Source organism: Bos mutus, chromosome X (assembly GCF_027580195.1).
Source record: "Bos mutus isolate GX-2022 chromosome X, NWIPB_WYAK_1.1, whole genome shotgun sequence".
NCBI classification, from domain to species: Eukaryota; Metazoa; Chordata; class Mammalia; order Artiodactyla; family Bovidae; genus Bos; species Bos mutus.
Window position 1 is genome coordinate 120,321,546 of NC_091646.1, and position 23,994 is coordinate 120,345,539.

At 41.2% G+C, this 23,994-nt stretch overlaps 1 protein-coding gene across 1 annotated transcript in view; it reads right to left on the minus strand.

Annotated features, from left to right (window-relative positions):
* Window positions 1-23,994, minus strand: part of PHEX (phosphate regulating endopeptidase X-linked) — a 207,120-nt gene that overhangs the window by 105,698 nt on the left and 77,428 nt on the right. Inside the window, 1 exon segment of the mRNA XM_005897739.2 lies at window positions 3,055-3,156. Within this exon segment, the coding sequence (XP_005897801.1) occupies window positions 3,055-3,156 (102 nt within the window).

Here is a 23,994-nt window from a genome sequence, read left to right on the forward strand (position 1 = left end):
AGGCATGATTAGGTAGAGCCTCTTCTTTCTTGTTGACTATTAAAAGGCAATCAAATTGAGGACAGCATAGCAAAAAGACAAGAAAAAGAATAATTTTTCAAAAACAACCCCAAAGCAGAAAGCTGCATAAAAGCCTTCAGCTTCCTAAATGTTGTCTTTATGAGTTCTACGAGCTCCACCCAGAGGTCACTGCCAGATCTGCAGGTTCACTTAATTTAGAAAAGAAAATCTCATCTTCTGGGGTCCAGAGCCAGACCTGCCTTGGAAAACTGCTGGAAATTCTTAGACAATGTTCCTTCTTTCTTGCCTTTAATTAAAGGAACTGCTCTGAGCTCTGAAATTCAAGATATGCTCCAGGAGCCTCGTGTCATCCAACAGGACAACTATCTTTGATATTTGCACCTGTCGAGGAACTAGTGTGAGTTCCTGCCAGGCTGAACTCAGCTCAAAGACAGCAGAGTGTTCAAAGAGTACTTTCAGAAGAAAAGGTGAGGGTTCTCCTTGAAATAAAATATAAGACTGGAGAGCAACTCAAAGGGTGAACAAGAATGTGTCTAATATTAGGACTGAGAATAATCCTCCTTCAAGAAGGACCCATGACTACTTGCCCAGAGGGCCCAAGTATAAGGCAACCACTCCCTTACACAACCCCAGAGACAACCCATAAGGCAATCACCAGCCATACTTTTCAAAGAACTGATTGCAGTCCCCATAGCATTCCCTTGGTATCTAGCCATTCATAACCCACACACCTCGCTCCAACCCACCCTCCACACCAGTGACTCTCAGTTCACAATGGTTCAGGCTAGGATCAAGAGCTCCCACTGTGCTGTGCTCTCAATTGCCCAGTGTAAGACATGCTTTGTTTCAGATATCATAAGCCAGCCCAGCAACTAAGTGAAGCCTTCAAACAACGACATGTTGGTGCAAAAAGTTTCATCAACCATCTGGAGAGCTTCTCATCACAGCCCGCGTGCTCCTCCTGCCTTCATCAGCATGTACCTAACCTGACTTCCACCCACTCCAGTGTTCTTGCCTGGAGAATCCCAGGGACGGGGGAGGCTGGTGGGCTACCGTCTATGGGGTCGCACAGAGTCAGACACGACTGAAGTGACTTAGCAGCAACCTGACTTCAGACAGATGTGACAGATTCTCAAACGGGAAAAAACAATCAAACTCGCCCTCTATCTTCCTCCAACACCACTGCCCCCCTCCTCCCCCAGCAAGTTCTTTCTTCACTATAAACACTGAAACAGGCTTTTCATGTCTATCGACAAAAATATCTATGGCAATGTTTATTCATCTTAGGAGTATTAAAGCTCTAGAAAATATCTGTGCTAAACCTTGGCACATTCTCATTTCAACAAGGCTAAGCATTCCCAAAATGTTACCCTCTTACTTTGTTAAATAAACTTTATTATGTAGAGTAGTTTTAGTTCAGTTCAGTCACTCAGTTGTGTCTGACTCTTTGCAACCCCACGGACTGCAGCACGCCAGGCTTCCCTGTCAATCACCAACTCCTGGAGCTTGCTCAAACTCATATCCATCGAGTCAGTGATGCCATCCAACCATCTCATCCTCTGCCATCCCCTTCTCCTGCTGCCTTCAATCTTTCCCAGCATCAGGGTCTTTTCTAAGGAGTCAGTTCTTCGCATCAGGTGGCCAAAGTATTGGAGCTTTGGCTTCAGCATCAGTCCTTCCAATGAATATTCAAGACTGATTTCCTTTAGGATTGACTAGTTTGATCTCCTTGAAGTCCAAGGAATAGTTTTAGGGTCATAGCAAAATTGAGCAGAAAGTACAGAGTTCCAACATAGTGGCCAGCCAGTACATACGCACAACCTCCCCCATTATCAATATCCCCACCAGAGTAGGACATCCATTGCAATTGATGAACCTGCATTGTCACATCATTATCACCCAGAGTTCACAGTTTACATTATGGTTGATTCTCAGGGCTGCACATTCTATGGGTTTGGACAGATGTACACTCATATGTAACTGTCATTATGGTATCATACAGAGTCTCCTCCCTGCTCTGAAAACCCTTTTCCCCTTTGTCCCTTGACCACAACGCAGAAAAATTTTTTGCTCAGCATGACTCAGTATGACTCTAAGCAGTGTTCCTGAGGCCTGCCAAAGGATGAGAATCACCAAGGAGACTGGTTACAATCACAAATGTTCAGACTGCACCCTCAATCCACTGCGTCAGACCTTGCTAGAGAGGGGCCCGGAAAGTTATAGATGGTCCATGGACCTAAAGAAGAAATGCTCCTAAGTGCAGTCTCCAAGCAGAAGAGCAGCACCTGTTAAGAATATTGCAGGCATTTCCTACCCATGTGAGCTCCAGCTCCATCAGAATACTTAGAATTCAAGATGGGCCCCATTCTTTATTTTCAAACAGCTAGGCTGCTGCTACTTTTCTCACTTATTCCTTTATCTTGCTGCATGGTACCAGAAAGTTTTACAAGGGCAAGCAAGTGTCTGCTTCTATTAGGAAACATGTTTGTATTCCTACACAATGGGCTACCATTTATAAGCACACTATTTGGATCATTTGCACAAAGTGATGGGTCAGGAAGTAGCTCTGCTTGGTTACAGTAAAGTATCTGCCTGAGGACACTAGCGCACGTGGTGCATGGAGCAGAAGGACACACAGCTAGTATGGGTTTTTCTTCTTTGTGCCTTGAGGGCTCTTCTGCCAGCTGCTCCCCCTGGCTCCCCACTGCTCTGCATTCTGCCATAGCCAATGATGGTTTAATGGCAAAATTCGCTGGGCAGCAAGCCATGTGGCTCTTACAGCCGGCAATTAGGAGAGAAGGAAAGGTTGAGTTACAAGGTGTTTGAAAATGCAGTTTGAGTAAGTCAGATCTTATTTTCTCTTACCTCCTGGTAATAAAATCTCCATATTCATCCCAAAACAGATACCTGACTCTGGGGTCATTCGGAGTCAATGGCTCAGTCAATATAAAAATCCACCACACAGTCGATGGGGAGCATGAAAATCCATTAAACCAAAAGTCATATTTTTTTTTCATCCAAAGGAATCCTTACCTTTTCTTTGGCTTTCCTTTTTGTCCCTGCATCCATCCACTCATTTTCTTTCTCCAGCATGTCAATAAAGGCCCATCGAACACCCTCAATCAATTCCTCCATCTATAAGAAAATACCCAAAGAAGCAGGTCAAAACCAAGAAGCCTCAGACAAGGTTTTCTGGGCCACGATAAACAGTCCAATGCTAAACACAGTGGGAAAGAAGCTCCCTTCAGATTCACTACATGCTCTGGCAGAATTTCTTCTTTCAGGGAAATGCCTTTTTTCCCAACTGCTAGAAGAAAACTAACCATTTCTTCCCTTAAGAACAATGTGATGGCCTGGTCATAAAAGGATTATATGGGAATAGGAATTCACCATAGGTTGTGATTAATAACTTACCTGTAGCTACTAAAGGAGTCCGCCCTTATCAAGGATGCAACTAATTTCACTAAGTTAATAAGAATTTTGGGGAAACAAGCATGGGCTCTGTATTTCAGATCAGTATCACAGAAGAAAGTGAGTGAACCATTGAAAGATATACTGTTAACAGAGAAATAGGTGTGAGAGCCAGCACACTAAAGGATACTTCTCAACATAAATCAGACGTCAGGACCCCAGTTCTCTCCACGTTAGTGCCAGGGGTTAAACCAAATGCTTGGCTGTTCTCTGTCCTCTTCCTACTCCCCTTCTCCTCTCTGACAGCTCTGAAAAGTCTTCTGTTATTTCAAGTCGAAAATGGTAGGTCTAAAGGCGGCTGCTACAGAAATGCTGTCTTCTGAAAGACTTGTTTCAAAGTGTTCCAAGGGTTCGACCACACCCACATTGATGATGTGTTTGCCCTGGCTTTTCCTCCAGCATTTGTGGGTCAACAGAGAAGACTGGGAGAGAGGTGCTAACATTTAACTTCAGCGGCCCACATGGAGCAGTCTGGGGAGGCCCTGCCTGTCTACGGGTACAAATTAACCAGAATTCCACTTTCCTACAAAGATGCTTCAGTTTTCCTAATAGGATACTCCAGAAAGAATAAAATACTTGGTTTGGCACCAGAATGAAAATTTTCATTTGCGACTATGGAGTTGTAAATCCATTTTTAGCACTAATTCTAGAAATAAAGAAGTTTAGATGTTTCCTTGGTTCTATAATGAATTGTCAGCATGGAGCTCAAAATAATTTTTTTCTGTTTAATAAGTTTTCAGCTATGTTTTCAGTTCAATAACAGTTGTAAGGGAACGAGAGCTGGAAATCAGTGGGCTGGGTTCCACCGTATGTAAATAAGAACAAACAGCAGATGGAGGGGGGTACTTCACAGCTATTTCTTCCCAACTTAGTAAAAACATTAAAAGAAAAGAAATCTCAACTTGAGATTGGGACACGATGAAGACATGAAATGACAGAAGAGCAAAGGTCCTTTAAAATCATTAAGTCACTCGTTCTCACTGGGATCTTGAGAAGGGAAGGTGGGCTGGGAGGGGTTTAAAGAATGCTGATGTCATTGCTGCAGGGTGAGACCTGAGCACTGGGAGGTTCAACATTCCCCCCCCGCCCACGGGTGATTCTAATGTGTAACCAGGATGAAGACTCACTGGTGTAGAAGAAGCCACTTAGGCTACAGATGAGGAAGTTAGGAGTCAAAAGAGCCCATGATCTCTTCCACCCAGCTCTTCCAGCTAGGAAGGGTCAGAGCCTGACCTCAGAGGTAAAGACAGTATTGAGGCCAGGAACTCCTAAATCAGAGGAAATGTTCCTCATAAATCAGAGGAAAACGTCAGAAAGGTAGAAGAAAACCAAGAGATATGCAGCAGTGGCCATTTCAAACCGAAAACCCACAGAAGGAGGATGCTGAAACAAGGAAATCTTCAGGGACTAGATCTTTTGCCTCTGCAGTCACCAGCACCCCTAAGTCTTTATGACATCACTGCAGGGGAGCAAAACTTGCCCCATAAAATATGCCTCTTTCCCATAGCAATTGTTTTAAGCTGGTTATTTTTGGAGGAACAGAAGACAGAGGGGATCTGAAAACGAAATAGCAGTTGCCCTTTTGAAGAAATATCTATTCATTTGTAAGGGAAATCTCCATTTGTAAGGGTGTCTCCCTCTCTGTACCTGGCAGAGGAGGATGACTGAATCTCCAGAAGGTCTTATCAATGGAGAAGTCATGGGCTTAAATATGCATCACAACCACCCTCCTTTACAGCACTTTTCCCAGTGTTGTCCCATAACTGACGATCCTCAGTCCCAACGTCTTGTCTGTCCCTGAAGATTTAAGGTAAGGCTATGGCCATTTTGGCAAGTTGCTCAGTTTTCCCAGGTCTCTCCCATGTTACTTCCCTTGTGGCTCAGCGGTAAAGAATCTGCCTGCAATGCGGGAGACCTGGGTTCGATCCCTGGGTTGGGAAGATCCCCCAAAGAAGAGAAAGGCTACCCGCTCCAGTATTCTGGCCTGGAGAATTCCATAAACTGTATAGTCCATGGGGTTGCAAAGAGCCGGACACCACTGAGCGACTTTCAATTCCCAGGTATACACATTATCTAACTTTGTTTCATTTTCTACTGTTATTCTCTCTTAGGGGACTGGAATGCAAAAGTAGGAAGTCAAGAGATACCTGGAATAACAGGCAAGTTTGGCCTTGGAGTACAAAATCAAGCAGGAAAAAGGCTAATAGAGTTTTGCCAAAAGAACGCACTGGTCATAGCAAACACCCTCTTCCAACAACACAAGAGAAGACTCTACACATGAACATCACCAGATGGTCAATACTGAAATCACACTGACTATATTCTTGGCATCTGAAGGTGGAAAAACTCTCTATAGTCAGCAAAACCAGGACCGGGAGCTGACTCTGGCTCAGATAATGAACTGATTATTGCAAAATTCAGACTTAAACTGAAGAAAGTAGGGGAAAAGCACTAGGCCATTCATGCATGACCTAATCCCTTATGATAATACAGTGGAAGTGACAAATAGATTCCAGGAATTAGATCTGATAGAGTGCCTGAAGAACTATGGATGGAGGTTCATAACATTGTACAAGAGGTAGTGATCAAAATCATCTCCAAGAAAAAGAAATGCAAAAAGGCAAAATGGTTGTCTGAGAAGGCCTTACAAATAGCTGAGAAAAGAAGTGAAAGGCAAAGGAGAAAAGGAAAGATATACCCATCTGAATGCAGAGTTCCAAAGAATAGCAAGGAGAGATAAGAAAGCCTTCTTAAGTGAACAGTGCAAAGAAATGGAGGAAAATAATAGAATGGGAAAGACTAGAGATCTCTTCAAGAAAATTAGAGATACCAAGGGAACATTTCATGCAAAGATGGCCTCAATAAAGGACAGAAATGGTATGGACCTAACAGAAGCAGAAGATATTAAGAAGAGGTGGCAAGAATACACAGAAGAAATATACAAAAAAGATCTTAATGACCCAGATAACCACAATGGTGTGATTACTTATCTAGAGCCAGACATCCTGGAATGTGAACTCAAGTGGGCCTTAGGAAGCATTGCTATGAACAAAGCTAGTGGAGGTGATGGAATTCCAACTGAGTTATTTCAAACCGTAAAAGATGATGCTGTGAAAGTGCTGCACTTTATATATGCCAGCAAATTTGAAAAACTTAGCAGTGGCCACAGGACTGAAAAAGGTCAGTTTTCATTCCAATCCCAAAGAAAGGCAATGCCAAAGAATGCTCAAACTACCACACAATTGCGCTCATTTCACATGCTAGCAAGGTAACACTCAAAATTCTTCAATCTAGGCTTCAACAGTAAGTGAATCAAGAACTTCCAGATGTACAAGCTGGGTTTAGAAAAGGCAGAAAAACCAGAGATCTAATTGCCAACATCCACTGAATCATCAAAAAGCAAGGGAATTCCAGAAAAATATCTACTTCTGTTTCATTGACTACACTAAAGCCTTTGACTGTGTGGATCACACTTTGTGGAAAATTCTTAAGAGTTGGGAATACCAGACTCCCTTACCTACCTCCTGAGAAACCTATATGTAGGTCAAGAAGCAACAGTTAGAACCAGACATGGAACAACAGACTGGTTCCAAGTTGGGAAAGGAGTACGTCAAGGCTGTATATTGTCACCCTGCTTATTTAACTTATATGTAGAGGACATCATGCGAAATGCTGGACTGCATAAAGCACAAGCTGGACTCAAGATTACCGGGAGAAATATCAACAATCTCAGATATGCAGATAACACCGCCCTTACGGCAGGAAGCAAAGAGGAATGAAAGAGCCTCTTGATGAAGGTGAAAGAGGAGAGTGAAAAAGCTGGCTTAAAACTCAACATTAAAAAACTAAGATCATGGCATCCAGTCCCATCACTTCATGGCAAATAAATGGGTTAAAAGGAAACAGTGACAGACTTTATTTTCTTGGGCTCTAAAATCACTGTGGATCGTGAATGCAGCCATGAAATTAAAAGACACTTGCTCCTTGGAAGAAAAGCTATGAAAAACCTAGACAGTGTGTTAAAAAGCAGAGACATCACTTTGCCAACAAAGGTCTGTCTAGTCAAAGCTATGGTTTTTCCAGTATCATGTATGGATGTCAGAGTTGGACCAGAAAGAAGGCTGAGCACTAAAGAACTGATGCTTTTGAACTGTGGTGCTGGAGAAGACTCTTAAGAGTCCTTTGGACAGCAAGATTAAACCAGTCATACCTGAAGGAAATCAAACCTGAATATTCATTGGAAGGACTGATGCCCAAAGCTCCAATACTTTGGCCACCTGATGCAAAGAGCCAACTCATTGGAAAATACCTGGATGCTGGGAAAGATTGAGGGAAAGCAGAGAAGTGGTTGGCTAAGTATGAGATGGTTAGATAGCATCACTGACTCAGTAGACATGAGTTTGAGCAAACTCCAGGAGATCGTGAAGGACAGGGAAGCCTGGTGTGCTGCAGTTCATTGGGTTGCCAAGAGTCAGGCACAACCTAGCAACTAAACAACACCATGGTGTCCTTCAGTAGGTGACTGGATAAACAAACTGTGGTACATCTAGAATATGGAACATTCTTCATTGCTAAAAAGAAATGAGCTATCAACCCATGGGAAGGCATGGAGGAAGCCTAAGTACATATTACTAGAAAGTGAAAGTGAAGTTGCTCAGTCATGTCCGACTCTTTGTGACCCCATGGACTGTACCCCACCAGGCTCCTCCATCCATGGGATTCTCCAGGCAAGACTGGAGTGGGTTGCCATTTCCTTCTCCAGGGGATCTTCCTGATCCAGGGATCAAACCCAGGTCTCCCACATTGCAGGCAGACGCTTTAACCTCTGAGCCACCAGGGAAGCTCCTTAGTAATATATGTTCAGGTGGTGGAGGGAAAGACGAACCATTCAGGATGGGGTGGGACCTGCTCATGTCTGACCAGCTACCAAACACTCCTGCCTCCCTTCACATGCAGTTTCTGCCATTAACATCACTCACTTTTTTCCTAAACCAAAGGTGAACTTACACTGACACACCACCCAAGGTATTCACATATTACTAAGTGAACCTTAAATGCATATTGCTAAGTGAAAGAAACCAATCTGAAAAGGCTACATATTGTATGATTTCAATGATATCACATTCCAGAAAAGGCAAAACTACGGAGGCAAAAAAAAAAAAAAAAGGTCAGTGGTTGCAGGGTAGGTGTAGGGAGAGAGAAAGAGGCAGAGCACAGAGAATTTTTAGGGCAGTGAAAATATTGTATGGTATTAGAATGATAGACTCAGGTCAAAATACATTTATTCAAACCCACAGAATGTTTAACACCAAGAGTGAACTCTCACCTGAACACTGGTGGTCAGAGCACACCCAGAGAGGCTCCCTGTTCTGGCCAATGACCACCACTAGGTTTCCAGCCATGTCAGGACCAAGCAAGACAAAGTGCCAGCAGCAGGGTGTCACAGGTGCACCAAGACCTAAACGGTGACTACTGTAACCCAGGGTTCATGATGCCATATTTATAAAAAATAGCACTGTGGTTTCTGTCTTCCCTCCCACTCCATGGATTTTGCTTGGGTACTTATGGGTAACTGCCTGCACACTAGGAGAAAAGTTATATAACCTAAAGCTGTGGGTTGGGAAGACCCCCTTGAGAAGGAAATGACAACCCACTCTAGTATCCTTGTCTGGAAAATCTCACAGACAGAGAAGCCTGGTGGGCTGCAGTCCATGGGGTTGCAAAGAGTCAGACACGACTGAGAGAGTAACACACACCACACACGCTCCCTTAATCAGGAAGAGCAAGTTGACTAAATCTCTAGAAACTCATATCAGTGGAGAAGGCACGAAGTTATTAAGCCTGCATAACAACCATACCTTTGTTTACTGTGCTTTTCCCAATAAATTTCCTTAACTGTCCCCCACCCCCCACCCCACTCCCAAACATCTTCTTTAGTCTTCAGCTGGAAATAGTATTTAAGGTGATGGTTTGGGCCATTTTGGAGAGTTACTCAGTTTCACTGGCTCTCTTTCATGTACAGGAGATATACAGGTTATTAAACTTATATTTTTCTCCTATTAGTCTGTCTTTTTATGATAGGGAGGTCTCAGCCAAGAACCTGGAAGGATAAAGGGGGAAAAAAATTTCCTCCCCAAGCTATAAACTTAAAACTACTCTAAAAAATTAAGTCCTTTTAAAAATGCAAAATACACACACACACACACACACACACACACACATGGTAGAAAGGATTTGGTGAAGAGGAAAAGGTTGAAAATATGGGAGAGAAAAAACAACATGTATGGTCCCTGAGAAGGCAAAAAGGGATGGGATCTGGAGAATATATGGAAGGATTCCCCTTAGACATGAGACAGGATTATGAGAGGCAAGAAAGATAAAATGATAGACAGGAATGCAGAAGAATGTATAGATGAGATGATGGAAGGTCAAGAGTCCTAGTAGAATGGCATGTCTTTTCTCCATGAAATAAGAACAAGATCTTCTGCTAAAAGGGAAGTTCTCTTAAAAGTTTGTTTTTTTCACACAGGGCTATATGCATCCTGGCAGCATGAACATACTGGTAGGAAGAGGGATATTCACAGATAAGGACAAGAGGGCAATGAAAGATTTCCTCTCAATATGCTATCCAACATGCAGCCACAGTAGAAAGCCCCTAAATAATTAAAAGCTGAGTATATCCTTATTTGGAGTAAGGAGTACAAAAGCTAATCTGCTTCCATTACAGTTGAAAGTTAGTTAATCAAACAAAACAAAACAAGCATGATCCAAGTCAAGACATCTTGGTATATATATATATAATGGAATTAGGGGATTTCCATGGTGAATCTTAAAGTCATTTTGCCTCTCTTCTTCTTGGAGCATTTTTATGAAACATGTACAAATTATTAAAATATGCTGAGTGGTTCCAAATATTTCTCTTTAAGCACCTTGGTTTCTTAGGACCCTCCCTGGCCATTCCTGGGTGTTAACCATGGGTTTCATAATCATTAACATTTTAAGCATTTTGCATAGGTTTTCAAAGCTCTGTACCTTGCTGATTGGCATCCCACATGGAAATAAAGTGGTAAAAAAAATATCAGGTATTTCTGGGATGAAGAATGACAAATAGTTGACACCTATGCATCTTCCTTCTTCCTCTTCCTTTCCTTCTCATACCCATCCACTCCCCTTACCACCTCTGTCTTCCCTAAAGCCACGCTTTGATAACTCAATCTTTCTGTGGTCCTCTTACAGATGTAAAAACCCAAGTACAGTCGGCCCTCTATATCTGCAAGTTCTGCATCCATGGATTCAACCAAGCCCAGATTGAAAATATTTGGGAAAAAAAAAATTCCACCAAGTTTCAAGAAGCAAACTTGAATCTGTGGCCTGCCAACAATTATTTATATAGCATTTATATTGTACTAGGTATTATAAGTAATCTAGAGATGATTTAAAGTATCTGGGAGGGTGTGCATAGATTATATGCAAATATTACACCATTTTCTGTAAGGGACTTGAGCATCACAGATTTTGGTATCTGCCAGGACTCCTGGAACTAATCCCCATGGATACCAGGAGAAACTGTAATCAATTTCCTCTTGTCTTTCCCTGTGAGCCTCAGTTGTTCTCTGTCCTAGTCTTGAGACATCTCATCATAGGTAAGCAACTCTTTCTTTTTGCACACTCTACAGATGTATTGTACAATGTTTTCTAAGAAATGGTGCTGAACTGCCCCAGCAGACTTTAAGAACAAGGGAAATCTTTGAAGGTTATTAATGTCATTGGTTGGCACATCAATGCAAATAAGAAAAATACTTATTTTACTATGCTGGAACTAGGAAGATAAATAACTGAACACTTCTGATTTTTAACTTTAGACTACTCTACAGCATCACATAATAACATCGCCTTCAGTCAAGTCATGTTCCCTGAGGCAGCAAAACCTGATGTAATTTTTAAATAAGAAAAAAGACAGGAATAGTATTTCTTCACCAAACCTTGACCTAATGCCCCAACCAGCCAGCATAAAACATTAACAGGAATCACTTAAAGTAGAAGTCATAAGGTGAACTTATCCATAGAAAATATTATTTAGAGTTAAAAATCAAAATATAACATATAAAAATTAAATGTTATTATGTTAAAATTGGCCACATTCAGCATGAGAGCCCTCCAGGGAAAGCAGCATTTTGTTAAGCATCTACTTATTTCAGATTTTATGGACCCACACTGAGAAAATACAGTTTATTTGGTCAGCATACCAAGCAGTTTTTAGTTCTTTCCCTCAACCAATGTTATTTAAAAGTGGATCCCCTTTCATACTCTGCACGCCAAGATTTTGCCGTAGTGTTCTACATCAGACACCAGACACTGTTGTGTCCCATATGCATATACATACACCTGTTACCCTTTCAGCAAAGGGTTTTGAAAATGAGATTCTCCTATCTTAGTGCATTAAAATTGTCTCAGGGACTTCCCTGGTGGTCCAGTGGCCGAGAATCTGCCTTGTAATGCAGGGGACATGGGTTCAGTCCCTGGTAAGGGAACTAAGATCCTACATGGGAACTAAGATCCCACATGCCACAGAGCAACGAAGCTCACACGCTACAACTACTGAGCCCGTGTGATCTGGAGTCCACGTGCCACAGCTACTGAGCCACAAGGAGAGAGTCCACTGACCACAACAAAAGATCCCACATGCTGCAACTATGATTCGATGTAGCCAAATAAATTTTTTAAAAAATAAAAAATAAAAATTGTCACTTGCTCTTCTGACTTCTCCTTATCCTCTCTCCCCTCACACAGAAATAAGAACTTGGTGCTCTATATAAATGGGTCAAGATGATTCTATTAACGCTTTTAAAGGGATATATGCTAACACTGCTTTGAGAAGAGGTGAAATCAAGCAAGACCCTGCAGGGCCTTCCTGGTGACAGACCCCTCTGTGTCCCCTACTTCTTATTTGAAAAAAAAAAAACTTCAGTTTTGCCAGCCTTTCCTGAGTTATAAATAGCAGATTTGATCAGTTAAATAATTAGAGAAGTGAGAGAATGCAGAAACAAATGCGAAGCAGTCAAGCAAAAAGTAATGACTGCTTATACAACAGTTTAGCCAAAAACCCGAATCAGACTCCTAGTTTCTCCTCAAGGGATATAGATTAACAGTCTGGTGCATATCTTTGAGCTGGTTTACAGAAACAGGACCCACCAGATGGAAAGTGCCAACCACAAGCATGTAGCCCCCAGACGGGCAGGAACCAGAAGACTGATGCTTAAGATTCTCAAAACATCACCTTGCCACCTCATCAACAACCAATCAGAAGAATGTCTGCAAGCTGATCATGCACCTTGCAATCCTCACCCCTAATGTTGCATTTAAAAACCCTTGCCTGAAAGCCATCGAGTTCAGGTCTTCTGACTGCCCATTCCCCTTGCTTGGCTTTGCAAATAATGCTATACTTCCTTCACCACAACTCAGCGTCTGGAGATTGACTTGACTGCACATTGAGTTCAGCTCAGTAACAGAAGAGGTCAGCCAGCCCACTGTCAGTTGTGGTTTCCTTCAAAGCTTTGTCTCTGGTGACAAAGACATCCTACACGGCACACAGGTCCTGCCCCATACCAATGAATCCCAAACGCTTAAACCCACATTTTCAGATCCTTCTCTGAGTTCCTATTAGGTTTATAATCAGAACAACATAGGTATGGGTTTAACAACCTATATTTATTTGATCTCCCCAACAAATCCATAAGCTTTGAAAACAAGAATCATGATTTAGATCAAATGAGATCATGGATATGTAAGCCAATGAAAAAGTGTGGAAGGGGAGCAGAATTTCCCACCCCAAAACTTACCTCTTTGGCATGAGGATTATTTTACATTTTAGGCTAATTATTTTTAAGAAATAGCAGATAAGAAAAAACAGAGAAGTTACCCTTTTGTAAGGGATATTTACATTTATAAGGGAAATCTGCATTTGAAAGGGTATCTCTCTCTCTGTACCAGGAAGATGTCATGTTGAAATCTCTAGAAAGTCTTATCAATGGAGAAACAAAAACTTAAATCTGTATTTACCCTTACCCTTGTTTACCAAGCTCTGCCTGGTAATCTCCCATAACTGGCTTCCCTCCCCTACAAAACATCTTTTGACTTAGCTGGAAATGGTATTTAAGGTGATGAATTGGGCCATTGTAGGCAGGAGGTGCAGGAGACGTGGGTTTGATTCTTGTCTGGAGAAGACCCCCCTGGACAGGGCATGGCAACCCACTCTAGTATTCTTGCCTGGAGAATCCCACGGACAGAAGAGCCTGGCAGGCTACAGTCTATAAGGTCGCACAGAGTTGGACACGAATGAAGCAACTGAGCATACAGCACAGGGAGTTACTCGGTTTTCCCGAGTCTTGCTCATATACATGGGAGGTATCCAAGTCTCAAAAATCTAAAGTCTATCACTAAGTAGTGTGTGACTCTCTGCAACCCCATGGACTGTAGCCCACCAGGCTCCTCTGTCCATGGGAGTTCCCAGACAAGAATACTGTAGTGGGTTACCATGCCCTCCGCCAGGGTATTCTCCCAACCCAGGAGTCGAACCTGTGTCTCCTGCATTATAGGTGGATCCTTTACTGCTGAGCTACCAGGGAAACTCCAAACAGGAGGGATACATGTTGTTAAATTTCTGTTTTTCTCTTGTTAATCTGTCTTTTTATTACAGAGGGGTCTTGGCCAAGAACCTAGGAGGATAAAGGGAAAAAATTCTTTTCTTCCCCTACAGTGTTCTGCAAATTTAAACTTCTTAGTTTTATGATTTCACATCTTACATGATATGATTTCTCACGATATAATTTCACATCTCATAAGATACATAAAGCAGATGTTCAATAAATAGAAGTTGATTTACATTTTTAAAACCTCCAGTGGGTATCCAGCAAAGAAGTGAAATTTAATCAAATATCTTTTATACATACTAATGTGTAACAGTTATTCCAGCAGTTATTTGAAATATAAACTTTAGTGGGACTCAAATGACTCAGTTAGTCCAGTCCATTCTGAGGTTGATGGTGCCAATGTGGTATAGAACAGATGGCTAAGAATGGTTTTTATATATATATATTTACATACATATATATTATATATCTGATACAAACAGCTATAGGCTGATAGAGTTCTTAAAGAAGAAAAGAATCTTCAAAGTTGACTGTATTCATTAATCCTAAAATAATGTAATTTCAATGAAATTCTTAAAACAAAAGCATAATGTTGAGATTTTCATTTTTCATATATTCAGAAATTATAAGTAATATCTTAATAAAACATAAGATTAAAAAGTCTCCAGTTTTCCCATTGGTGTAGAGCAGGACGTGGTTCCTTAAGTTGTAACCACTTGACTAGTGAATGCAAAGAACAAAAATTATTATCAATAATTCATGTGGTTAACACAGAAAAAATAGGCTGTAATGTAAGGGAAGTTCCTAAAATGTTTCTTTCTGACAACCATCACTTCACTAGAAAGAAACACAGACATTAAATAAATCAATGCACTAATAAACATTAACTATCCACTGACTCATTATTTATACTATACTTATGAAAACAACTTTGAATTGGCTCCTGATAAAAATACAATAATGGCATTGAACTAAGAAGTAAAGAAGGGACCTGTATTAAGCAAGAAGCGGTAAAGCAAAAAAACTGAGGCTAGATAGAAGACGCTCAGTTTCTGGCAGCCAAGCAAGCTAATAAAACAAATCATATCAGTTCGTCAGGATTAACAAACTTGGCAGAGCTATTCAAAATGTTAGTGAAAGAAAAAAATATCAAATTATTTAGGCCCCAGATATACTATAAAGCATGTTAGTCTGGTGGTGCAATAGTTTAGCATGTTCTCTTATCTAAAAGCATAAGGCTAGGATCACATTTACTGACTATAAATAGATTGTGTTCTAATTTTCTAACTCATCTTTTCCTGTTTTCCATTTTCCTACTCTTTGAGAGGACAGATCAGAAACCAGCGTAATATTTATAAGTCAACCAGTCTCACAACAGTCTAGCCTTTGGCTGTGGGTAAACTTCCTCCAGCAAGGAATTCTGCCAGGTCACTTCCAAAACCCAGCTCTGTTGGAAGGCCTAAGTGCTTTCTTTGAGTGAATGAATTTCTAGTACAGGGTCTTTGCAGCCCACAGGTCTGATCAGCTTGATGAGACTGTGGCCAATCATAAGTGGCAAAGAAAATAGTGTCCAATGCTATCCAGAGACAGAATCAACAAACAAGCAGGGTGGGCCAAATGTGTCATTACTGTGGCAGCACACTCGAGGACAAGGGCAAGAGCAGTGTCCACACTTATTTCCAAAGAATTCCCAAAGAATTCCCAATGAGCCTTCTAAATTACTTGTTTTGCTGGATGTCATTTTATCAAAGCTTGCTTAAAAAGAGTTGTCATGATTGGGGTGTGATGACATTTGTTGTAATAAGATTTAGCCCGCAGAGAGTTGTGAAACCTGGATCTGCTATAGAAATTACATTTGGCTCCTTGAGTAGTTGCATGAGACTCTCCTAAGAGCCAGATTTAGCATTAAATGGTAGGGCAGGTTCTGGAATGTGGCCAGGGCACAGGCCTTAAAAGGATCTTTAACCCAACTGAAAGGTACTACACCGGGCATGTATGGAGAACTAGGTAGAGCAAAAGCCCCAGGTACCTCACACTCACTCTGTTGAAGAGAAATTCGGAAGAAGAGCTGTCAGTGCAGGAGGGTTGCCATGGTTCTTTGATGGCATGCATTTGCTCTTCATGATTAACCTTAGGCATGACACACAGTAATTCACTGGGCACTCGCTATGCATTAGGCATCATGCTAAACCTTCTATGTGGATTATCTCACTCAATCCTCATCACAAACCAGCGAGCTAGGTACTGTTTGTATCCCTATGTCTGATTCACTGCAACGATGGCTTTTAACTCTATACCTCCATGCCCTTTGCTATGGGACCTTTCACCAAAAATGCATTCTATCACCCCATTCTGCCAAACTAGACTGGCCTTGTGGCTGGCTTTGGTGAACAGAATGCAGACAGGACACATTGCCAGTCCTGAACCTGGGCCTCAGGAAGCCTCATGGTCTCTGCCTGCTCACTTGCACCTCTGCCATCACTAGGAGAGCATGCCCAGGCTGGCTGGGTGATGGAAGGAAAACACTTGGAGTAGAACCAAGTCATCCTGATTACCTCTGCCGAAGCCAGCCTCAACCAGCTGGCCCCCAGACATTGGACAAACCACGCCAAAATAAGCAGAGCTGCCTGGGGGACCACCAGCTAACTCCAGATGCATCAACAGTAGGCCACTGAAGTTTGGTGGCTGAGTGTTACAGAGCACTGCTATAGCAGCAAAACTTGAGTACCATTCATAAACAGGAAAACAGATAAACGAAGAGGCTAATTTGCCCAAAATGATAAGAGTAGAAGTGGGCTATGAGATTTATATATATGCCAGTTTTCAGAAAATCAGATGTAACTTCTTTATAAGGTCAATGTTTTGTAACTGTATTTAGAAGTCCTTTAAAACTCAAATCACTTTGGTTTGCCTTAATTCAGACAGACCCAGAGAAACTGCAAAACTTAATTCTGCAAAGACCCAGAGAAACTGGCCGATATTATAGCTGATACCATTGACTAGGCAAACAGAAACAGGGACACTTGATAGCCAGATAGAATATCCTTTCTTTGCATGAGCTGTGTTGAAGGGAGCTTGATCTCTATCAGTACAGTGGCTATACTGAGACCAGCTCTTTTGAGGAGCAGCACCTGTAAGGAATGAAGAATCCCTCAGTATAAGGGCATTGCTATAGTGCATGACACTGACTTTCATGTGACTTCTGCCACTAACGTTAGAGTTACATCTCATTTACTCAACCACTGAGAAAAACAGTGAGCAGGGGAATTAAAGAACTTGAATATTAATAGCAGTTCATCAATTCAATTATATTGGCTAACTAATGAGGTGAACTCCTAGTGTATGGAGGTTGCAAGTTCAAACTCTACCACTGCGATTGGACCCATGTGGGTACTTAAGTCTTCAGGACCAGCTGCAGCAGTATGGGGAGGGAGGAGAAACCTGTTCTTGGGTGAAGAATTACTACCAGAATTGCTCATGCAGAGCACTCAGAAAATTGGAAGATACTGTAGGTCATCTATGGCATTACTTGGGGACATGAATGATGTCCTTACCTTAAAGAGAAAAAGGAATAAGCTACTAGAATACAGGAGGAATCAGTGAATTGTTGGACACAGTAAGTACAGTTTTAATTAGTCATCTAATAAAGTCTCGATCGAAAGTATAATAAAAGATTTGTTCCTCTTTAACTAAATTAGCCTTCTGCATACAGACTATCAATGTACGAGAAGAGACTTTATCTTTTATTTCACTGTTGACAAAGTCTCTCTCCTTGACCAAATTTCAGCCAGGTTCCTCTACATCCTCTTCTTGACTAGGTCTCAATGGTGGTTCCATCCTGTCCTTGCCTGGCCTGCACAGCCCAGTTTTACCAAGAATCCTGATAAGCCAGTTGAGAGAGAATCCCCTCCACTCTTGATATCTGAGCACCCTGGCCTGCCTTCAGCAGAAGTCCCCTGACCAGGACTTCCCTGGCGGTCCAATGGTTAGGACACCACACTTCCACTGCAGGGAACATGGGTTCAATCCCTGGTCAGGGAACTAAGATCCCACATGACACATGGCACAACTAAAAAACAGAAGAAGAAAAAAAGTCCCTTGACCTTTGAATGTTTTCTCTTAGTAATTTTCCATTCACTGACTCCTTCAACCTGCTCTTTGGCCATAAATTCCCAGCTGTCTCGGCTATAGTCAGAGTTGAGCCCGATATTTCTCTCTCTTACTTTGAAAATCTTGACACCCTTCGCAATAGTCCTGAGTAAAATCCTCTGTAAAATTTTAACAAGTATCCGAATAATTTTCTTTAATAGGGTTTACCCTATAACAAAAACAGAAAATTTGAGAGAACAGCAATAAAATGCCAATTGGCAGAACTGAGTTATATGAATAAAGTAATTTGGGGACACAATGTCTATAATGAAATAAAATTAGGTAGTTTAATAACTTAATTCAGCCAAAATGTTCAAATGAAAGCTCCAATTTCCTTGAATCCTTTAGAAACTACAGTTTAAAGCACAAAGTAGAAAGATCTATTTTGTTCCTTTGCAGCAACATGATAGAAAATTGTTCTTTGAGGTATATATTTATATTTCTGCTTCGTAACCAAAAAAAAATGGTAAACATTTTAAAGATTGTTTTGATGAGAAATCTTACAGAGCCTTAGGTCATCATTCCAAACATCAGGGATCACTCCTCAGAATGATATATGTAGAAAATCCCAGAAATTGAGCTCAGTATGGGCACTGAGCCAAAGATATACCTCAAATGTTGCTCTTAGATGAAATCTCTGATAATCAGCTTGTTTCTTACTGTGTCCCTCTTTCTTCTGAAAATTATATGAATGTGAAAAATGCAATGTCAACTGGTTAGATTTGAATTGATAGCGCTTTCACACTCTTTGTCTTTAAAATATGGAAATATTAGAAGCAAAATCTACTTCAACTGATTCCCACTTCTAAAATGCTAAGAAATAGGAAATACATCCTTTTTATTTGTATAAGATCTTAATATATGAATAAATAATTTCCTGATAAGAGTCAATCCTAAAGGAAATCAATCCTGAATATTCACTGCAAGAACTAATGCTGAAGCTGAAGCTCCAATACTTTAGCCACCTGATGCGAAGAGCTGACTCATTTAGAAAAGATCCTGATGCTGGGAAAGATTGAAGGAAGGAGAAGGGGATGACAGAGGATGAGATGGTTGGATGGCATCACTGACTCAATGGACATGAGTTTGAGTAAACTCCAGAAGTTGATGATGGACAGGGAGGCCTGGCGTGCTGCGGTCTATGGGGTCACAGAGAGTAGGACACGACTGAATGACTGAACAGCAACAAAGAGTGAATGAATTACAGGACAAGCCACTAAGAAGTCTCTTCATTATGACAGGTCTCCTCATTCCAGTCATTAAAATGGTGAAGATTCAAGTGTTTTTCAGAGAGAGGCAAGGGAATAGAACACCCACTTCAAGCTAGATGGTTTGAACTTGAATTCCACCTAACCATTTTCAGGCTATATGATTTTGGGGAATTCACTTAAATTCTGAGCTTCAGTGTCCTAATCTGGAAAATGAGGACAGTAAAAGCAATTATAGGACTATTGTGAGGTCTAAATGAGTTCACACACCAAAAGCTCTTAGAACACATACCAGACATCCAACTACATCTCAGTAAAAGTTAGCTACTTTCTTATCATTACCAGATTTTTAAAACATTATATAGCCATCTCTGGGATCTTCGTGTGCCTGCCATGGACTTGGGTATCTATCTGGGGCATTTACACATACATTATAGAAATTAATTATCATTAACAATAAAAAATGGAAGACAAACAACTTTAGACCACCCTCCCACATAAACACATACCTCTAAACCTTCTCTCCTGTCACTCAGGTCATGAGCCTACAGATCAGGGTTTGTCACGGTATGACAGGAGCATCATCTCTATTGACAGTGACAAGATATCATGAATTCTCTGAGAGAGTTCCACTTTCATACTCTGCATATAACTTTTTACAAAAGCAACTCGTTAAATGTTTAGCTAATATGCTGTATTTTTAAATTATGCATGATCTCCTTCTAAATAACATGAAAAAATTAAAGAAGTTCTCTGACAGACAAGGTCATGACTTTGGGTTCTGAAAACTGGAGAAAAAAATGTTAGTGTACAAGGCACAAAATGGTATCCCAAGGACAGATTCAGTTTGGCCTCCAAAGTACTGCCCAGATTTAAAATGTGGGCTATTTCACATAAAACTCCATATTTCTGACTTCTCTCAAAAAACCAGAAGCTGAGCAACCTTCAGCAGGCATCCTGCATGAAAAGAGCTCGAAGTGAATCCTGACTATCACAGCCATTCCAGATCACCAGTACTGGGTCTCAGATTCCCCAGGGGCAACTGACACTCCTCACTGCACTTGCCCCAGCCTTTGCTGACACTCAGCCAGCTTTAGTTCTGTACATTATTTAATGTTCCTCACTAGCTCTGAGGGGATTTGAACTTGCAACTCCTGACTTTTGCCTTGACCGAGTCTTTTGCAACTTTCAGGCACTGAACACCTTTAACTTGCAGACTCCACACCACCCGGTCCATGAGCCAATGAGAACCAAGCCTCCAAGGTGCTTACTTCAGAGCAGAATTTGGAATTTGTTGATTGTTTGCTGGTATCCCAGAGAACCTGAAACAGCCTCAGCAAGTAGCGGCCTGACTTCAACTCCCATCCCTGTTCCCAGACATGAATCCCTTGTGGGGACTACTTGAGTCCTTCCCCTCTCATATTAGAGCCCTCTGAGAAACTCAGTTGGTCAGACACTGACGACTCTACCTTCCCAGTCCTGGCTACTAGCACCCACTCACCCAGGGACTGAGCCCAGCCATGCTGATCTCAAAGTATCCCTCTTCAATTCTTCAGACAAGGACTGTCCAATGTGGTAGCCACATACAGCAAGTGAACACTTGAAACAGGGATAGTCCAAATTGAGATGTGCTATAAATATGAAACATGCATGCAGTTTCAAAGACTTAATATAAAATAAAGCATAAAAACTACTGTATCAATTTTCTATTAACGACTTGTTGAAATGATACTATTTTGGATATATTTGATTAAACAAAATATAGTATCAAAATTCATTTCACCTGTTTCCTTTTACTTTTTCCCTGGTGGCTCAGACAGTAAAGCGTCTGCCTACAACGAGGAAGACCTGGGTTCAATCCCTGGGTCAGGAAGATCTGGAGAAGGAAATGGTAACCCACTCCAGTATTCTTGCCTGGAAAATCCTATGGACCGAGAAGCCTGGTAGGCTACAGGCCATGGGGTCCCAAAGAGTCGGAAACTACTTCACTTTCACTTTCAGTAGAAAACACATCCGTGGCTCATAGCAAGTTCTACTGGATAGTGCTACTTTAGGTAACAAAGTCAGCTGCTGTCCAGAGTTCCACAACTCCCTACTCTCACTCCACTGGCCTGTCCCTGTGATCTAAGTCACGTTTGCAGCCAGTCCCACATGGATTAATGCCCTGTCTCACTATCTGGAAGGCTCTTTCAGATAGTATCTGATTGTTCCATGTGGCCTCTTTAAGAGGCTTTCTGTGAAACGATTCTCCTTTTTCTACATCCCATCCTTCCCCTTTCTAATTAAATTTTGAAAACTCCCATAGTTAGGTGTGAGTGAATGAATATGAGCTATATGTGTGTGGCTGTGTGCACATGTATATGGGAAATCACAAGGAAAGAGTAACATAAAATTGTGTGTTCTCCCCAGTTAAAAGGAAGAGAGGTAGGTTGGGGAGGGGAAAAGGATGCTTTCTCGTCTACAAAGGAAACCTCAAAGTGAACTACTCCTTTCATCCTCTCTAGAACAAAGTGTGCCAACCAGTGGCAATTGGGCCAATCCGCCATTAAGAGGCTGGAGAGACAGAGATACTGAGAAGCACAGGCTCTTAGAGAAACCCAGGTACCAGTTTTCAAATAAAAACTAAAACAGCTCAGAGGAAAACCACCACCACCACCACAAAAGCAGAACTAAAAAGTAGCCTGGAGGCCCGCACACAGGGTTTGGCACAGTCTATTTAAACCAATTTAAACCAACGAAATTTTCTATAATCTGAAATCAAAGCGGTTACTTGCACTAAGATAACAGGCTTTAGGAACCAATGTACTGCTGTCCTGAGTCAAATGCCTGCCCTGCTCGCATGAATCACCAGGGCTGCTTTTTGGTGCTGTTTGCAGACAAATAAATAATGCAAAGGCCTTGCTACTCTAAGTGTGGTCCAGGACCAGCAGCATCGACATCACTGGGGAGCTGGTTATGCAAATTCCTGGATCCTACCCCAGACCCAGTTAAAATGCAGTGAGATTTTGCATTTACCCCACAAGATCCTCCAGTGATTCTGGTGCACGTTAAAGTTTGAGAAGCACCTGAAGTTTAACCTTCTGACTGCATTCATTTGCTTAACAATTGTTTTTGAAAAAAAAAAAAAAAAAACAATGGCAGCCCTCCCTCTGAGTTAGTGTCTCTGGAATTTGTCCCAATGGGGATCTTTCTGGTTTTCTCTTTGCATTGTAGCTAATAATAAAGAATGTTTTTCAAGTAAATCAATGGTTCCAGGTGGTTCTTGGATGACAGCCCTGCAACATGGCTATAAAAAGCCAGATATTTCTCTTATAAGTTCCCAACTTAAATATTCCCTGAAGCAAATAGCTTCTGCTTAAGAGCAGCAAATAATTTTATGTAAAATAGATGAGTATCTGTGTAACTATCCCACTACCTCCTCATCCCGCGTACACCACAACATCGGGGGGAGTGCCAAAATCAACTTTATTTTAAAATGTCACATGCTGACAAGAAAAAGGGACTTTCACACCAAAACTGAGAAAAACAAATTAATCCACATACTTTTCATATTACTTAAAATTCTTCTACTGCCAAAAAAAAAAAATCCTGTTACATAAAAACACCTCCACTATCCCTTAATTGTTTTTATATCCTTTCCAGGGCTTATAATGTTACCACTGTGATTATCTGATAAATTCTCAATCCATTTACTCTGACCAAGGAGTGAAAGAAAACACAATGGGAATTTTGAATATTTTGAAATGACATTAATTCTTCAGTGGAATTATTTGCAAGAAGAGTACTTTCAGGTTCAAATATAAAGTCTCAAACTTGGCATTAAATTCTCCCAAGTATCAAAAGACAGGAAAAAAAAAACCCTAAGTAAATGTACTTAGATATATGACATTCCAAAGCAAACTTCAGCACATAATACATAGTTGTAATATACATTGACATGTAATACCAACTAGTTGAATTATCATGACTTAACAGAGTTTTAACTTTCTTTGCCTTTAAATCCAGTGTTTAATGATGACTTGCATTCAAGGTGCTTACATACTCAAATCTGATTGACTATAACGGATTGTTATTAGTGAGGGAGAGCAAAATATACCATCCCAAAAATGCTTCCCAGGTGATGCCTGCCAATACAGAAGACATGGGTTTGACCCCTGGGTCGGGAAGATCCCCTGGAAAAGGAAATGGCAAACCACTCCAGTATTCTTGCCTGGAAAATTCTATGGACAGAGGAGCCTGGCAGGCTACAGTCCGTGGGGTTGCAAAGAGTTGGACATGACTGAGCATACAGAGAGAAAATATGTCCCTTTGGCATATTGATTATTTGGGGCTGATTATTTTTTGAGAGGCTGCAGACACAGGAATTTTCCTGAAAGCAGGGAAGTCACTCTTTTGTGAGAGAAGTTAATCTTTATAAGGATAATCTCCATTGTAAAGAGGTCTCCCTTTGTGAACCAAGAAGAGGAGAGTGACTAAATCTCTAGAAACTCCTACCA